The following is a 19,478-nucleotide window of genomic DNA, read 5'->3' as shown; positions in this document are numbered from 1 at the left end:
TGAATTTGGCAGTACATCCAACCAGCCTGACACCACTGAAGTCAATTTAAAATAGGCAGGTTTCCATTAACCCTCAAATTGCGCAAAGTGAAACTGCAAATGTAAAATATGCCTGATGGAAACACGTTCGCTCGCACATACACCCTTGATTTAATGACGGCTAGTGCGGTGGCTGCAATAGAAATAAACCTGCTAATGTTTTTAACAACCATCATCATGCTTCTTGGAATGTTATAGCTAGAGCACTAGTTGCATAACATCACTCAGTGGAAACGCAGTCATCTCGCAATTGTGTTTTATTGAGATTTCAGAAACATCACTTAAGTTTTGCACCAATCTGTAATGAAAACTTGCCTAATGACTATCTGTTATTAGGTCAAGACCAGATGTGCTACCTTGAGATTTGTGCAGAAATTCAGTTTTGCAAACGGTCTTTCAATAGGCTGCTGGTCTCCAACAGTCATGCAGGTGAAGATGCTGAACGTGGAGGTTCTGACCTTGGATGTACTGCCAAATTCTCAGAAACAACATTGAAGATTTTGAACTGATTAGCAGCTGGCACCTTGTATGGAAGCCTCTGCCATTAGTGTATTCATGTGCATGTGAATGGGTGAATGTGACTCATAGCACTTTGAGTGGTCGAAAGACTTGAAGAGCGCTAAACAAGTGCAGGTCCATTTACAATTTATCCATGAATGCTTCTTCTGTACTTTATTATGTATTTCAGTATACATTGTTATATACATTTTTTGAGCTCTCTTTTGAGTGACTTGTCAGGTGTGACAAAACAACTTTGCAGCAGCATCCAGCCACTGCAATATGTTGGCATCTGGGACAACAACTTTTTCATCCCCAGACATGTGTCCAAGACCATAAAAACCTGTCAAAAACCGCACAAAGACGACAGACGAGCCAAATCTTTAACTTTCTCATAACGTGGTAACAAGCAGACACAGACAGAGTGGAAACATGACATACTTTAGTCTTGATTGGAAAAAGTAACAGCTGCATAACATAAACTCTCCATACATGATGATATAAACCCCTTGGAGCCGAACTAAGCATGAGATCAGAGTCGTGTCGGGGTCTCAGACAGAACGGCAAACTCCCACATCTTCGAGAAATTCCACAGGAAGCACTGACACGCTGGTAACTTCAGCGTTTGCTTTGATTTCACGCTTCAGATATTGTCTATGGGGAGATCTGTTGTCTGGCTGCCACGCTGAATTCCTGCCTAATGTGGTTAAATTGGCGGCAGTTTGGCAGAATTTGATCCCTAAAAATAGAGTCATGGGCCGAATGCCAAAACGTGTCTTGTCTTGTCTTTGCTGAAGGTCATAGTTAAGGTGCTTGCTTGCATCTTTTCATGTGTGGATGACCTTTATTTTTTTCCTGTTGCCAGTGATAAATGTAATAATTAACACCTTCTGCAAGTTTTTTTTCAAACTTTCTGTGAGCTCATATAGATGAGCCAAAAAAACCTGCGTCCGTCAGTCATTTGCATGCTTCCTCCCCCGCTCGCCCATTCACGGCTGCATTCCTCACATTCCTCCATTCAACAGAGGTCAGAAAAAAGAGAGAGAGAAAAAAAGATTAAAAAAAAGTTAGATATCCGGAGCGTGGGTGGCTGGGGAAATGATTAGCGAGCCTGTGAAAACCACTATTGAGGACAAGCCCCCTCTAAACCCCTCCTGACACACACACACACTAAAACACACAGCCTCTCCATTACCCCATATGGCATTATGTTTGATGACAAAAGGAGGGCGAGCGAGTCAGCCCTTGCAGCCGTTATGACGTATGTTTCCGTGCATCACTTTCACTGGCACAAAGTTCACCAGTTCACGCCAAACACCATCTGTGACCTGGTGACAATCACAAATGTACATTTAGAAGAAAGCGGCGGTTGTTTTGAGGATTTTCAGGATGCAGCTCTCATGTATCAAGTGGGTGGAGATTTAACTATCACAAACATTTCATAAGAAGCAGGAAACTTAGTAGCTTCTTGGAAACTCTGCAACGTCATTCCTCAAATAAAATTTGAACCCACTGACGATGCAGCTTTGACTCAAACCAGAGCACCAGAAGTTCAGTGAACGAAGTGAGTAACGTAATGATGCTGCAATTTTGTTTTTTAATGACACTTTCACCGTGACTTAACATAGTGAGTAACCTATTTAACTGAAATTGAACCCACGCCTGAAAAATTTCCATTAAGGCAATAAATTTTCCAGTGATAAAAGTTGTGGTCAGGGAAAAACCACATGGATAATGTTTTTACTCAATATGAGAAAGACACGTTTGCACTGCCATTGCAAAATGGATTAGATTAGTTAGATCTTTATTTCAAACATGCCAAATAAAATAAGAGAACAAAACAACACCAGTATGTTTCCTCCTACACCAGTAGGAGGAGAGGGAAGTGAATACATATCAAATCCAACCTTTTTTTTTCTAAATTTTATATAAAAGAAGTTAATTTTAGACATGATATATGATTATATTCCCAATTTCTGCCCCAGTATTCACCATATACACTCTGATCCTATCAAAGAATTAAGACACAAACAAGAACAGATTAATCTGAAAAAGCAAATACACACACACACACACACACACACACACACACACAAGTGTATGTGCGTAGGCATTAGCAGAAAGAATTAATAACGCTAAACCAAACCCACCCTGCAAAACTCTCACATGAAACACAACTAAACCCAAAAACTCAATGCTCTATTTGTTCATTTGTTTGTTTACACTGACTTTTGTTTGTTTTCTTGTTGTTTTTGTTTTATAAGTATCTTTATGTTCATTATTGTTGTTGCTTTCTTACTTTTATCCAATATCCAGTTCAATATCATTGCTTTGTTGACTTTGTTTTTTGTTATATTTTTGTGCTAAATGGTGAAAAAAATGCTTTAAAAATGGAAATTCCTCTCAAATCATGTAAACTTTCTTTCATTTGAAACAGCTTTGAGGTAGTAGATGAATTTTAGCACTGTACATGATTTGACCTGTTTTAAAATCAACCAGATCGCTGACTTCAAGTGCTTTTTAATTCAATAAAGAGTGGCTTTGTTGGTTCTCTGTAAGTGTTTTTTTTTTGTTTTTTTTTACAGTTATTTCGGCTCTTTTTGGTAGTAGGAAAGTGTGTCAAGATTCTGGGTTTTTCTGGGCCAATCAGCTCCCTGCCTGCTCTCCTGCCTCATCATCACCTGACTGCCCTCACCTGAGCTTCTCTGCCCTTTTTCTCCAGCTGCACTTCATCCCCTCGTCAGTCTACTTTGTATTTAAGTCCTGCGTCTCACCTCAGTCTTTGTTGCTTCCTTGCGTTGGTTGTGTGTGATGCGATGTTCAGATGTTGAGTCCTTGAAGTAAAAAGTAATTTTCTTTTAGAGTTCCTGTTGCCTGAATCTCCTGATATTGTACGCCAATATTAACTATCAGCACACTTTTTTTTTTTTAGTTTTCCTTTTTCTACCCACAAAAAGTGATGCACTGTAATAGTGAGCCATGAGCAGTGGTGGGCAGTAACAAAGTACATTTACTTATACTTTATGTATTATTCTCTGGAAACCTGTTACTTTGACTCCACTACATTTGAAAAACAAATATTGTACTTGTGAATCAGCTACATTTTTATGAGGACTCCTATAGTCTTTGCATCTTTTTTTGTTTTTTAATTGGTGAACAAAACAAACACATGCATACAACATGGGGGACAAAACATGAAAATACATGGGAACAAAATGAGACAGCCGATAACATAAAATACCAGAACATTAAGTAAGAGTGCTGGAGTAGATGTTATTGAGAGTATGCAGGATATTTGTGAATTTAGTGGAAGGCAGTGACATGCATCAGTGTGAAGTAAGGAGTATCATGAAGTAACTACAATGCAAAAGTCCATTAACTGTGACCATGAACTTCTTTGTATGGTGTGTTTGTCACAGTGGTGTTTTGGTTCTTCTACCTCGCGCCTGTCCAACTCAGATCAATAGAGAGGAAAATCTACATGCGGCTGTATATATGTAATGTATGTCCTGTTTACTGCGCGCAAACTTAATCACAGCACAAAATAATTTGCCATACAACCTGAGACAGCAGATCAAGGTATTACTTTTTTTTACCTTTCAAAAAATGAAAATGAGGAAAAAATTGTGGTCCTTTTGTCAATTTGTGCTTCTATGGGCATTAATGCAGGCTCTGCAGCACTCAACAGGTTTTGCAAACAAGTTAGTGCATTCAGAGGGTTGTTTTGGAGTCTGTGTTAATGTATTGTGACTATATACAACATTGTACTGAGATTTAAAAAGGTACTTTTAACAGCAAGTATTCCAGTACTTTAATTTGGGTTGTAATTTGACTCAGCGACTTTTACTTGTATTGGAGTAATATTTGACTAGGAGTATCTATATTTTCATTGAAGTAACAGAACGGTGTTCTCTGTCTGCCACTGGCCATGAGGCTGTGATCAGGTGACCTATGCACTGCAGGGAACAAAACCAAGGAGGGTCAAAAGTAGAGAAATCAAAGTCTCACGTTAAGTCACAATCTTATGTTATGACAAGCACACAGTGAAATGTGGTCTACAGGTGCCGGATTTATTGCAATTTTTGAATATTTATGCTTTGTACGTATGTAAGTTGTGAATACTTATGGACTTTTATGGATTGTCCTGTTCTAGATTGTGTAAACTACTTGCTGTTTAGTGCTTTTTGTTTATGTGTTTAACAGCCCAGGGACAACAGATGCAAATTAGCTGCAAGCTAACTGTAATTACTTAATGGTGTGCTGTTTCTGTAAAAAAAAAAAACCAAAAAAAACCCCAATGAATTAAATGAAACTGAGGCCCTCCACACATCAGGGGGCACTATGGAACCTGAGACCAACCAACTGCAGAACTTTGCATTTTTTGCCTGTTTTAGAGTTTTAAGTTGTTTTCTATACAAAAACAATAGGTCCCTGGCATGTTCATGCTCAGGCCCAGATAATGAGTGGATAACAACGTAAAAAAACAGACCCCCACAGACTCTCTCCAGTTTTTAAAATGATGTTTAGACCCCCCTGAGGGGATCACATTGGACGGCTTCAGTTCCCGCTGTAGCGTGTTCCAGATTAAAGGGTCTGAGTGAGTAGGAGGAGGCCTTTTTACCAAATTCTGTCCGGACTGAGTGGATGGAGAGAGTGACGCTCTGGGAGCTATGACAGCACTGTTTATGTGACAATAAAATAAACAAAATCTTCTGTAATCTTTTATTGGCACGCAGCTGGAGGATTAGCTCCAGCTGGATTAGCTCTGAATGTGTCCAACTAATGCGCACAAGACTTGTGGATTCCAGTTTTCTGGACATTTTGTGAAACTTTGCTTACCATGCGGATTAATCCACATCTGTGGAGTATACAAACAGTATCTGGGTTAAAAATGAAAATTGTTGACAGTTTGCAAAGTCTAGACAGTGCTTATTTTTCTTTCTAACTCTATCTGACAGATCGAGTCAGTAGCCAGTTTATTTTGCTCAATAATTGGTCTGTGTAAGCTGTCAAATGAGAAATTTTACGGACAGTGGGCGATATTTAGTTTTCAGATGGATTGTTTCCAACATGGTGTCCAGGAACAAACTTTCTCATTTTACAGCTAAATAGTACACTAAAATATATTTCCGAGATCATTTGAGGCGAGAATAGACATTTTGATTATGTTATACAACTATACTATTTAAACTGGAGCTGCCTAGTTTTACAGTTTGATGACCGAGACTCTGCTGCTCTATCTTCGTTCCTTTTATAGAGAATGGTCCAGTGTGTCCTACGCCACAGGAGAAAGGAAAAGACAACACGTTTTCATCCCAAGTCATCACATGTTGCCGCTTTGCGTAATATGAAGCTTCTGTGGCTTCATATTACGCTCTAGGAATCCTTCTGCGTCTGCTTATGACATACCAGGGTGTCAACAAATGTGCATGGTGGGACGACACTGCACGTGTTTATGTTTAGACAACAAATGCACATGGCAACCACTCCAGGACATCAACAAAAGCTCATGTTAAAGTGTAGAAAAAACATAACACCAGTCTCCTGCATAAAAGTCCAGGGTTTGTTTGATCCATTAACCACCCTTACAGCCCGCCAATAGGGACCTTTGTGTGCCAAAACTATATTTATAATTTCCATAGTTTTATATATATATATATATATATATATATATATATATATATATATATATATATATATATATATATATAAAACTAAGACTTGGCTTCATTTTCAGTCCAGGAAGTTGCTTCTTGGTTCATTACTGCAAGCAACATAGTATTTAAAAAAAAAAAAAAAATAGATAAATTATAGCTGCCACAGTAATTCAACTAAAACAGATACATTATTGAAAAAGAAAGTTAACACTCATCATGTTACAGAGATGACTTTCACTGAAAGGAACTGACGCGATCCTAAATGCATCACCAGAAAAACTGCAGAATTTCACAAGTATAACCTCAATTTCCTGAAAGCAAGGATTAATAATTTATACAGTTTCTCAGTTCTGTCCTTGGTGGCAAAAAAATGTTCAGCCAGGAAGGAATGCATCTCTTAAAAATCCCTCTTATTTTGAAACTCCAGAAATTCCACACGAGCAAATACGCAGTAAGGAAAGGAGTAATGTTATTGAATGACTACATTTCCGTCTTGTTGAGTTTTAGTTCCTGTTATCCAGGTCATATTTTTTTTTTATTAATTTTATTACTGGCGGGAAGCCACACCACTGGGAGCTGCCCAGTGTGACCGGCTGAGTGTTTGTCCTGACTGTGACAGGAGGAAGGAGCTCGTTGTTTACTTTAGTTTATCATCTTTCCTACATTTATTATTAATGGACGATGCTGACGTTAATTCATCTGCACGCTTTGCTTTTCACTGTTTTTTTTTCTTTTGTCATCATTTGCTGTTTGCTTTCAAAACACACATACATTATGAGGACATTCAGAAATTACTTAAAGGAGATCTCAGCGTCCAAAACTCTATTTATCATATGAATAAATGATTTTTTTCTTGTCACTTTCTGCTTTAATTTTATTCACTTTTTTCTTTGATGCGTGAACAAAAGACAAAAAGAGGAAAAATGAGATGACATCAGAGGGAGGGAGAAGAATTGCTCAATTTAGTATTTTCAGATTTTTTTTTTCATTCAATTTTATGTGTGATTGACTTCATTCAAAATCACCTCAACAGACAAAGCAATTTGCTTTTCAGATGAGAGGGGTGAGGGGTGGGGTGGGGGGGGAGTCCAGCGTGGGCGTTGATGCTCGAATGGCGACGATGGCTGATGACTCAGGTGATGTGTCATGCTGCTATGCTATAAAAGGGAACTTTTACATTTTGTCCACACACACACAAACACACACAGTACAGTACACAACACTGGACTCAGGAGGAGGTTTGTTTACTACAGCAGCAGCAGAGAAGATGAAATGTAAGTTTGTTTATGGTTCTTTTAAAAGACTGAGTGGAGATGTGTGTGGTGTGTGTGTGTGTGTGTGTGTAGAAGTGTGTGTTTGTGTGGAGGAGGGGGGCTTTACTGCACGTGGTCTTGACTTTTACTTTTAGCCTGAGTGAGAGAGAGTTTGTGAGTGAGACAATGAATGAAAGTTGGTGGCTGTGGGACATTTTGGGCTGAAACACAATGTTTAGCTGCAGTTTGAAGTGTTTTGAAGTGTGTGTTTTGAAGATGTGATTGAGTTTCATTTAAATTTCACAAATTGTCAGGTTGGGCTGTGATTGGCTGGTCCTGTGTGTGTGTATGTGTCTCTCTCTGCGTGTGTATTTGGGGGTTTTCCCGAGTAGTTTGAACTTGTCAACAGTATAATTATGTCCAGCTGCATCACACTATTAGTACTGAAACAGTAAAACAGCTTACCTTGAGTATTTACAGATACATTTTTTCAGCTTTGTTGTTGCAATATTGTCATCTAAAAAGATTAATAAACATGGAAATATGGAAACAAGTAGTGCCAACTCAGAAAATACCGGCATTTTATCAGTATATTTCGTCGTAAAACACAGACACAGAGACACTATTCATGGTGGTTTGATATTAACCGGGCAGCGACAGTTTGTGACAAAGTGACGCACGTGTCACTTTTGTCATTGGGCTTCAGCATCAGATACTGACGAAGCTCACAGCGGCAGTTTGTTAAGTATAAAAACTGAGAAAGGTTGCATAGGGCAGGTGGGTCCAACAAACTCTGAACTTTAATGCGAGAAAGTGCTGTTTGTGTCCTCTGTAAAACCAAACATAAGTAGATTTGTTTTAATGACAGTGTCGGGGGCTAATATGCTAATATGCATGCTATGCGAGGGACATTTGTGAACCTGTATGAGCAGAATATGTCCATTTGACGTGTTGGTCCATTCACAAAGCGGTGGTATTTGATGGGTTGGTATGAGAATATGTTGGTCATACCAGGACCAGACTTAACAAAATTGATGATAGTGATTGTGTCAGATTAGGAGCTCATAGCATGATCTATTCTTGCTTTTACTTGTCTGTGACTCCAATCACTTTTTATGATTTGCATAATGTCTGGTTGGTGCCAGTACTGGTTGTAGGGTTTGTAAACACAGTTTTATGAATGAAAGTGAAGCTGGAATGATTTGTGGTCACTGGGCGGTGAAGGTGGTCTGACTCCGACATTGCACACCACTCTTACCCAGTGAAGAGTCTGTTACTAACTAATTACTTAAACCTGCTGACTTATAACAACAACAGAAGCCATTAAACACTCAGTGTGTGTGTGTGTGTGTGTGTGTGTGTGTCTGACATGGGTAAAATGCATGAGTCAGTCAGGCAGACGGTGATGTGATCATTGCACATCCTCAGGGAACTTTGTATAATGTAATTTGCACACTCACTGTATCAGGATGGATCATGGATTCATCACTGTGATGACAGTCTGGCCCGGTGGCCGCCTGCGGTACTGCAGCTGTGAAGATCCCCACTTCCTGGCTGATGTCAGACTGTCTGTGTCAACACTGATGATGTAGGAAGAAACTGCAACATGCGCAACTGCACGCAGCACATGACTTTGGAGGTCATAGGCCAGTGAACAGATGTTACATGTCTGATATTATTACTATTATTATTATTTTGAATTTATTTAAAACTTAACAAGACATTTAAGAAATTAGTAAAAAGTTACGAAAAAATTAAAGAAAATAAACTCCCCCCATCAGTGCTGAAAATTAAAACGTATCATTAAATATATCATTATACTAATTATATGTAATTTAAATTATGCAATGCATATATTTAAAAACTAATTTTTCATGTCATTTGTTGTCACCTTTTTTTTTTTACTAATTTTGTGCAATTTGAGGGACATTTTTTTCCCAAGTTGTTCATTGCCTTTTTCCTGATGTATTTGAAAGAAATCAAAACATTTTGCTCACTTCTCTAAGGATTAAACAGCTTGTGAAAGGCGTCTGAATGCAGCATGAGAAAACTGACGTCCATCCAGATTTCAAAGGGTTAAATACTAGACAATAAAAACAAGTCAACTTGCAGAGTGTTAATTCCCTCAAAGCTCAGTTTTTACACACTATGGTGTCAGAAAATAACACCCAGGAACCAAAAAAATATCTTTAATAAAGAACAATGGTTTCTAAATTTCTTTCTCAACACTTTGGATTTTAAAGCATCACCAGCAGGGAGTCTTCAGTGTGTGCAGCGTCCTGCATGTCTATGGAAATGTGATTTAAAACTGGAGTTATATTAAATTATAGGCTGTAAAATCATTGTGCTTGCCAACGTGCCAAAACATAACAAACATGATCATCTTATATGAGGATTCACAGATGTCTCCTCTCATGTTACTGACAGGTGAAATAAAAAAATTAAACTTTTTCCTCTTGGGTGCAGCTTAAAGGCAACACTGACATAGTATCAGCTCATATCACCTTAGCTAAGTGTTACTGGTAAACATGTTAGATCTAAAGTCATGTTTGCAACCCTTTGGCAAATATTCACTCATCTTTTAGCTCCATTTTTGGTCTCCACCAGCTCCTGAGGAAAATACTTGCTATTTAGCCACTAAATACCTCACAATGGTTACCAACTAGTCGCAAACTGTCTGCTGTGTGGTGCTTTTTGTTGTTGTTGCCTCCTGCTGCTGGAAACATCGCCGATGAGAGCAGTGAGAGTAAACCAATACCTCAAAGCTGCAAGCTGGACCAGCAAAATCTGCAAGACGCTAAAATGCTTTGTCGAGCTGACAGGAACTGCACATTATTCACAGAGCGTTTGTCAAAACAAGCAGTATCATTTACATTGCACCCATTGCTAATATTAAGAAAACTGATTAAGGCCGCTTAAAGTTTGCTGTTGTTACCTATCTGTGTTTTTGTTTTTTGAAAGTATTGCTTTAAATTTTGCACAAATCTGTTGTAGATAGTTGCCCTCTGACAGCGGGAATATCTCCCTATATATACTGTGGGGTCTGCACGTCTATTCGGCATGTCCTGTTTGGCCGGTTTATGCTTTTCTCAGTGTGCGAATGCGTACTCTAGACAAGAGGATTATTACCCAGAATTTGGGATTGTCAGAGCAATTGGCAGTCCCAAGTGAACAAACTCTTGAACTCGTTTGGTTCTTTTGATTCAAATAAAACACTTTGCACTAAAATGTGAAGATCTGGACCTGAACCCATCAACACCACTTCTAAATACCTGCATAATTCAGCTGAAAAAAGCGGTTTAAGGGTTGTGCCCTCACCACAATTTAGCTAAGACAGATACCCTTGTGGTTTGCCAGTTCCTTGAAAGTAAACAGTTGCTTTCTCGGTTGGTTTTGGAGGATGTCGATAGGCCACTTCCTTGCAGACGCCATTCACATCTGAACTCAGAAGTTCATGAGAAGTTCTCGAGAGTAAAAAGTGCCAAGCTGAGGAAATGAGGCGTTGACTGTGTCAGAGAGAGAAAAACACAGGAAACTCCAGTGTTTCTGCGATTGACACGAACTCTAACGGAAAGTGTGGAAGTGTGTGAGACGCTGCATGCGTGTGTTGATGTTTCGTGTGTGAGTGAGCGCGTGCTGACGAAATGACCCGCTAAACAGATCAAAAGACGGCAAATTCACTCTGCTTCTCAAGCAGTTCTGCGCTGAGCTGTAATGCTTTCACAGCTGTTTGCTCTGCCAAATACATGACTGTACGCTACACTGCCGGAGGATGTTTTCCTACTATGACAAGAGGGTTTTTGCTGATGTTTTCTTCAGTAAATTTCCAATAGCCTTATGAATCCGATCCAAATTTTCCTGTTTGTGCTGACTGAATATCACCTGACGCGACCTGTCAATTGTGCAATAACTGATACGTAATGAGGTGTTTTGGCAGAGAGCTGTAAGTGAACATCTGTTTGTCATTTAGGCTTTTAATGGGATCCTAAGTATACGTTTCCTCTTTTGCTCCACTTTGAAAGCAGAAATCTTAATGGTGCCGTTTTTGTTTTTTTTTTACGTTAAGAGGCAGAATCCAGGTGAAGTAAAAGGTCTCACCTTCAGGTGCCACCTGAAATCATCATAACTGTCTGCCGTGAAAACACTGTCAAACTGACTAGACTGTAACATTTTTGGCTGGAGGTCAATGTCTGACTCACAGTGAGACACACATGATACAATATTTTATTTTTTTTTTCTGTCAAAGAGGCAAGACAGTGCCATCTCCCAGGTCTTGAATAAGATCCAGACATGATTTTTTAACTTGTGTAAAACTAATTTGCAGCTGTTCATGTTTCCTGTTTCCCTGCTAAGTTTGTGCTGCAGCTGCAATGACTCTGAACAGGAATAAACAAGTTAAAAAACAACATATGATTGAGACAAAATACAACTTTGGCAACAGTATATTAAAAAGACCATGCACACATGTTGAAATCACAATCCTGAATATTTTCAAGAAATTGCACCAGGTTTTTAATACTCTTTACTGACAGCATTTTTGCAGCAATAGCTATTTTTGTATATTAGTTTTTATTGTTTGTGACGGGGTTCGCCATCCCTGCGCTGGATTCAAATTGCTTGTACACTCACAAGGGACTGACAGGATTTTTTTTTTTTTTTTTGTGATGTTTAACAGGAAAGAGTGTCACTATACACAGTCATCCCCAGGCTGAAAGAACACTGCTACATGTAGCTAAATGCTAATCTTATGAAAACATGTAATCTTGGTTGCAAAGGTGTTAATTTGTCCCCAGTTTTGGATTAAGTTTCTTCTGGATCTTGTGCAGTTGTGAATATTTTGCTTTAGGAGCTTTTATTGTTAATTATCACAGTAAAAGTGCAGTCATTCATGACTACCATGGCAGAACAGATACAGTGAGATGCAGAAAATCTGGACACGCTGACATTTTTTTAATTTCATTTTAATTTGGGATGAGACAGGCACTGAAATTAAGTTTTTCAGGGTCAATACAGGTGTTCCAGCAAATACAGTATGCAAACAGTAGAACCCCAAAATACAAGCATGAACCTGAAAATGAACATAATAGATCTACTTTGAAAAACTGATGTTGTGTACTCTATGTGGATTGTTTTTAAGATAAAACTGCACAATTGCAACCTTTTAGAAACTGAAGATAATTAGATATTAATTATAACCTTTTATAGCTATTTTAAGACATAATTAGAAACTAGAAACTTGGATAATTAAAATACATAAAGTTAACAACTGCATCAAAAAAATATATATTTAAGCATCTGAAGGAGGTCAAAATAGAAACAATAAAGGGTATTTACATAAAAAAAAACCAAAGACTTTTGTCTGAAAACTTGATTCTTTCACTTATAAGATAAAACTGCATGAATTTTACTTTATCTCTTGTACCAGGAGTGGTGATTTTCCTCAGAGTGACATTTGACCTCAAAGTTACTGCAGTTAGTGTCTGAGTGATAGTAAAAGTGTTTAAAGTGCACCGCATCAGACTCTCATGACAAAGTGGATGTTTTCCCTCCAAAGAGTGCAGCCTGAGGCGTCTGTCCGGTGACATCACCTCATAGATTAATCTGAGTCAGACCGCCCCACCAGCTCCCCTCTCCTTTTCCAACAGGAGGCCCAGAGCAGGCTGGGAGAAAAAAACCCACAGCATACCTCTCATTCCTTCACCCTGATCTAACACTAATGCACTGTTCATTTCTTTGTTGCCCTGGGTTATGGGATTTCTGAAGTTGCATAAAGCAGCGGAGAGATTTACAGACATGAACTGTCTTGATTAATATTTTATTTCCTTGAACGGAGATCATCACTAGATAAGACAGCTGAAGAGACCGAGACATAACAAAGCACAGAGGATTTCTGGGAATTATTCATCCTCAGGTCGGCTGAGAGAGCCGACAGCTTGATGGGTCTTTGCCATGCATTTATTAAACACAGGGTGAGGTATTCAAACAATGGAGGCTCATTCATTCTCGAGAGCTTAGAAAAAAAATGTGCTTCCACATTTACTTCCGCCTTTACTGCAAAAAGTCAGCTCTCAAAAATAAAAAAAATTATTAAACCAGTAAAAATGGCTTGATTTCTTTTAAAATACAGGAAGAAGACACCAAAATTAGCAAGAAATTAATTACAAGACAATTATCACATAAAAAGAAAGACACAAACCCAACTGGAATTGACCTGGAAAAACTGCAAAAAAATTATAATAATTCTCTAAAATAATTCCAAATGTATAATTATAAATGTAGTTCCCTGGATATTTTTTAAATAAAAAATAAGAATTATTAAGTCAATATGTAGGAAAAGGTTCTTAAATTTAGCAAATGTTTGTGCCATATCCATAAAACTCTCAAATTTCAGGACAATCAGGGAGCCTCTGTTGGGCAACAATAACACACCAAATCTACTCAACTTTAAAAAACTATTTAACTGAAGCTGCACTTATCAAAACGTTTATAACAACAATGGGTCACGTGACTATTTAATGCCAAAGGTGTTGCTCTTGGTGATAACCCCATGGAGAGTTTTCAGTGAAATCTGACATTCTCTGCAGCTTTATGGAGCGTTTTAAGCGTCATTCAGCTCATTGTTTTGATTTTACGGCCCACAAATTCTGCTTCATTAACCCACAGACTGTAAAAAGTGATGGAGGCAGCTACTGTGACGTCAACCATTGATTTGTGGATTCTTGTTTTGAGGCATTGAGTATGGAATTTCGACCATCATTTTTTGAGTAAGAAATAACGATATTTGAACGAGGCGGTGGAGCTGTGGAGGAGCAATCGGACTTATAGACTTTAACGTGGCTTCACAGACAGTTTTCAAAAGAAATTTGCTCAGGGTTGATAGGCTTCTAATCGCAGCACAAAAAAAGACATATCAATACAGGTTTCAAAGGGTTATAAGATATTTGAGTTGGTGGAGACTTAAATCTAAGCTATAAACAGATTGAATATTAGATTTATCAAGCGATAAACAGCATGACTGTATACCCCTCCATCCACTTTGGACTTTGTCAGCAAAGTTAATGTAAAACATTAGGCTACTTCTGTGGATAATTTTACATTGTTTGAATCAGCAACTAACCATTTTGTTATTGCTGATATGATTATTTGCAAAACCACAAGGCATATAAAATGTTCCCCAGATATACATATGATCAGTTTGCAGAAATCTTTGAACACTCACACACATTTAGCCACTGAATATGTGGTAAATGTAAAACTGCATCTGACCTATTTTCAGCCTCAAAAGCTCCGATGTCACCGCAGACCTTTCATCTCAAAACTGCTGCTCTTATCGGGTTTTTGAATGTCTGGAAAAAGGAGTGCAAATAGAATACATTGAAAGTGACATGAAGCATAATTTATTTAGGGCAGGGGTTCATAGAGTTTTGATGACTGAGCGTCAGTTATGATTTAGGGCTGCTCAGTATCAGGACATACGATGTCAGCCACATTCACCAAGCAGTTACACAGACTCTACATTACTTAAGCTGACCACACCTACAAGTTTCTGATCTATCATATACATGGCTTGCCTGTGTTAACTTCATTAGAAATAAGGGAAGAAGGCAAGCAGCAAACAAGCAAAGAAGTGACCCAAAAAAAAGCAAAGAATCATTCAAAAATACCAGAAAATTAGCTTAAAAACAGAAAAAGGGGGGGGAAATGTCAGCTGCTACACTCCCCGCTGCAAAGCAAACGCAGCTCAGTCGCCACCTGTTGTGACCGTGTGTGTAGTTGTGAGTGCAGCTGTAAACACAGTGAGCAACTACTGCTGAATGTTATTCTGCTGTCGGTCTCTTTGCAGTGATTTGGTGCTTCAAGTTGAAGGGCTGGCAAACTTTTTAATGCAGACTGATTACCAATGATGCAAAAAGACTCGTAAGCTATGGAGGCCAACAGAGGTCAAGAAAACAAACTCTATTTTAATGAAGACTGATTGCCATTAATGCAAAAAAAAACCCAAAAACAACAACTTAGAACAACAGAGGCCGCAGAGGTCAAGAAAAATAACTCATTTTAGTGCAGACTGATTACCAATGGTGCAAAAAAAAACCCACCCAACAACAACAACTTAGTACTACGCAGGCCAACAGAGGTCAAGAAAACAAACTTTTAAAATGCAGACTGATTACCAATGGTGCACAACAAAACAAACAAACAAAAACTTAGAACCATATAGGGCAACGGAGGTCAGGGAAAAAAAACTTATGCAGATTGATTACCAACGTTAAAAAAAAACACTTTGTGTGGCAAACAAACTTTTCAAATGCAGACTGATGATGCAAAAAAAACTTGGAACAACAGAGGCCATCAATGGTCAAGAAAACATAAAAAAAGACCAAACACAAGCAGGTAAAGAAAATATCTAGCCAATAAAGAAACATGTCACTAACAGTTATTTGTTTTTATCTTTTCTTGTCTTTTCAGTGATTCATGACTCCACCTCTTGTCTCCTCCACCTGCTGCTTTTGGCCGAGCTGTTTGTCCTTTCATCGTCTCATCCTCACAATTCTCCGCTCTGTGTCATGTTCAACTCTATGGTCCATCACGTGCATAAGCTAACGGGCTTATCCAAAAAACTCCATGACTTGGTAAGATTTCACTGCAGTTGTTTTTTTTCTTACTGAGACAAAGCTGTATTTCTAGTTAGTGTAGTAACGCCAACAGTGTATATTTTAACCCAAATGTGATCTTTTCCTGACCATAACCAAGTGTTTGTGGTGCTTGAACTTAACCACACGATAACCACAGCATTGTTGAAGCGTAAAGATTCAAAATATCCTCTACATGATAACGCAAATGTAATGTTACAGAGGTTTGCAAACACTTGAATGCTTACATTTGGGTTGATTTATTTATCTGACTTACCAATTAAAGGTGCAACTTTTTCTCCTATTTGTTTCTCAAGGTGATTTCCAAATGTTCTGTTTCTAAATTTATTTTAATTTCTCGTCAACAGACAGATGATACACTCTTGGAGGGTGATGAAGACAGACTGGACAGTCTTCCTCATATCCCACACACTGCGGCTCATTTCAACTCATTACAGGTAACGCCTCTTTCTCTGACGCGACTGTGTGTGTTAGCAGGGGAACTTCAATAATAAGTAAATTTATATTTCCTCCTCCCTGTCTGTTTGATGTTTCTGCAGGTGAATGAATCTCTCTCGCAGCTGTACGTGTACACGCAGTCCTTCAGGCTGCACGTCGACTGGCTGAAAACAGCCAAAGAAAACATGAGTTTGCCCTCCCAGTCAGCAGAGGACGCCAGAGCCCCTCTCCTGCACCTGTCCAAACTCGTGAATGCATCTCTTCACCAGGTGAGGACGCCAGCATGGATCTGTTCATTTACAATAACACTTTGTTCACTGAGTTTAAAATTAATAAATAAACTGTTAATACATAACTTTATTCAAGTTCAGGAAATAACCAGTCACTTTAAAAAAAATAAATAAATAAAATAACATTAAAAAATGTTGAAAAAGGATGAAATACTTGCAAACTGTTTCACCAAACAGAAACAGAACAGAAAAGCATTGAAAATGATATGGAATAACCTAAAAAAAAATGCTCACAAGCAAAGTTGTGCATCAAAATTGGATGAAAAAAAAACTTACAGAACTACACTGCTACATTGTGAAAAAGCTTAAATATAAATGTAGTTTTAGGTACTTAAAGATTTCCATTTTCCAGTTGAGGTGGTTCAAATTTTGCAGTTAAAGGTAAATTATTCTGATTTAATTTGACTTCCAGGAGCTGCTGCCTAAACTTCTAAATCTTAATCATTCTGTTCGTCCCCAGATGGATGAAGCGGTTCCTCTGTCTCCGTCTCCTTCCCTCCCCGTCGTCTCCACGGCCTTCGATGTGCTCCAGTTCTCCATAGAGATCTCCACACGCTTACAGTTGTTTTGCGATTGGTCAAAAAGACTTTTGCTGAGACTCCAGAAACTGTCCTGTCCTCGGCATTAAGCCTCCGTCTTTATCACATATGCTGAGCAACTGCAAACGTCTTCCTACAAAACCACTTTTAACCCGGACGAATTTTAGGTTTGTCAGTCCACTGCTTTGGTTCAGACTGAAATATCTCAATAACTATTGAATGTATTGCCGTGAAGTTTGGTACAGATATTTATGTTGCCAAGTGGATGCATTTTGACATTTTTGGTGATCTCATAATTTTTAACATAGCACCACCGACAGGTCAAAGTTTTCATGAATATCCGGTGAAATATTCATTTATATTCATGAAATATTCATGAAATATTTATTCAATCATTTGGTGGAGTGCCATTAAAATTTGGCACAGACATCCCTATTCACTTCAGGATTATTTATAATAACTTTGGTGATCAAATGACTTTTCATCCAGAGCCACAACTTGGTTAAACTTTTAGACCGATACATTGTTTTACGACCATATAATGGCCTTTGCACACTGAGTCAATTTTTTCCATCAAAATCGCCATACATTTAAAAATAAACACAATCTCACATTGTGTCGATTATGTTTGCGCACAGAAAGTTTCAGACAAGTTTGATTTTCTGCGCTTTTTTACATCCTTTAAAATGTTGAGAGATTTTTTATTTTTTTAATTTTGTACTAAGGCCACGTTCAGACGAGAAAGTCAAAAATCTATCAGACAGTAATATTCATGTGGATTATAATGAAGAGGAGGATGTGAACTGCTCAAACACAGATAGAAAACGATAGTATCGAGACAGAGGGAGGTTAGCTGCGGTGCCAAAAGCAAATCACGAGCAAAGAGAAGCAAGAATGTCTTCTCAAAAAACAGCTCATATAATTTCCAACAAACATGCACACACAACAGTTCGTATGTTCGTATATCATAGGAATTGAATTAGCACAAGGACTTTATGATTGATTCCTTAAAGGCAACAATATGCAACTTTTTCCTTGATTGTTGAGTCTCATTCCCAAGTCGTCAAACGCTGATGTTTTGGGTTGTTGCTTCGGTCTGACCAAAGTTGTATAATGTTGCTTCAACGTACAGTTATGTAATTAACGTGCAGTTTCCTCAGTTAGGTTGAGGTGAGTTAAGTTATTGCGGCTAGGTTTAGAAAAGACACATGGCGAGGATGAAGCTTAAAATGACTCAAAGTTCACTCCACTGAAAATGAGTTTTCAAGGGAACGTCCCGAGGGACAATCCACATTTTTGTGTACCAATTTGGGTGCATTACTTTTCGTAGAAAACATAGTTTGTGAGAACAGCGTGAACTTTCACAACAAATAGAACAGCAATACACACCGGACTCAGCGTGAAATTTTTTTGTGCCCAACTTTTTTTTTCTTGAGTGAGGGATTAATATATGCATACAGAAAAAAAACTGACTCAGTGTGCAAAGGCCTTTAGATTCGTGTTTTAGCCACTTTGCGATTTTTAACATGCCGACATGCTAAACCAGAATGGTGAACATCTGCTTAGTGTAATGCAAACTGACGTCAGCATCAAAAAAGTAAGAATTTCAGGAGTCGCAGCTGAAACTGTTTTGAGATTTCTAGACGCATCAATTCAGCAGCAAAACAGAACGTAAATTTATGGCATTTTCTTCTGTGTCTCATTTTATATGTAGCCTTTAAAACGTGCCGTACTGACGCACTGTGCAGAGGCACCGCCACCTGTGACCTCTCCCCCCTCTGAGACTGTTTACATTCACAGTGCCTGCTAAAAGTGTCGATCTACTCAATGAGCTAAACGACGAGAAAATGTTGTGGAACAATTAATATTTTTCTACTGTTTTTTTTTTATTATTATTTTAACCTATTTAGGATTCTATTTATGAGCTTTTTATATTATAGTGTGAGATGCAGGCATCTCGTTTTTTTCTATGGGTTATCTATTATGTAATATTTAATAATAATATTAATAATAAAGTATTGTCATTCTGTAGTGACTTTAACAGTGCTATTTATTCTTTTTGTATGTTTTGTTTTTGTAAGTTTTACATGAAGTCGTTAATAAAAATATTAGA

General features: G+C 38.1%; 1 protein-coding gene across 1 annotated transcript; it reads left to right on the top strand.

The window, feature by feature from the left end:
• Window positions 1–7,399: 7,399 nt before the first annotated feature.
• Window positions 7,400–19,478, top strand: LOC148186716 (uncharacterized). The gene is made up of 5 exons (XM_088090238.1): window positions 7,400–7,468; window positions 15,914–16,077; window positions 16,446–16,535; window positions 16,638–16,805; window positions 17,287–19,478. Exons 1-5 carry the CDS (start codon window positions 7,462–7,464, stop codon window positions 17,452–17,454), a joined length of 597 nt encoding a protein of 198 aa, XP_087946364.1. The 5' UTR covers window positions 7,400–7,461; the 3' UTR covers window positions 17,455–19,478.

This window comes from Plectropomus leopardus, chromosome 17, assembly GCF_026936395.1.
Source record: "Plectropomus leopardus strain MGB_pleo_1.0 chromosome 17, ASM2693639v1, whole genome shotgun sequence".
Taxonomy (NCBI): domain Eukaryota; kingdom Metazoa; phylum Chordata; class Actinopteri; order Perciformes; family Serranidae; genus Plectropomus; species Plectropomus leopardus.
Note: the sequence above shows the minus strand (reverse complement) of the source record. Positions and strands in the feature narration are given on the sequence as shown.

Excerpts from the sequence above, each read along its gene's own strand:
- LOC148186716 (XM_088090238.1), top strand. Across the intron at positions 16,536-16,637 it reads CTCATTTCAACTCATTACAG|GTGAATGAATCTCTCTCGCA; the intron begins GTAACGCCTCTT and ends ATGTTTCTGCAG. Across the intron at positions 16,806-17,286 it reads TGAATGCATCTCTTCACCAG|ATGGATGAAGCGGTTCCTCT; the intron begins GTGAGGACGCCA and ends GTTCGTCCCCAG.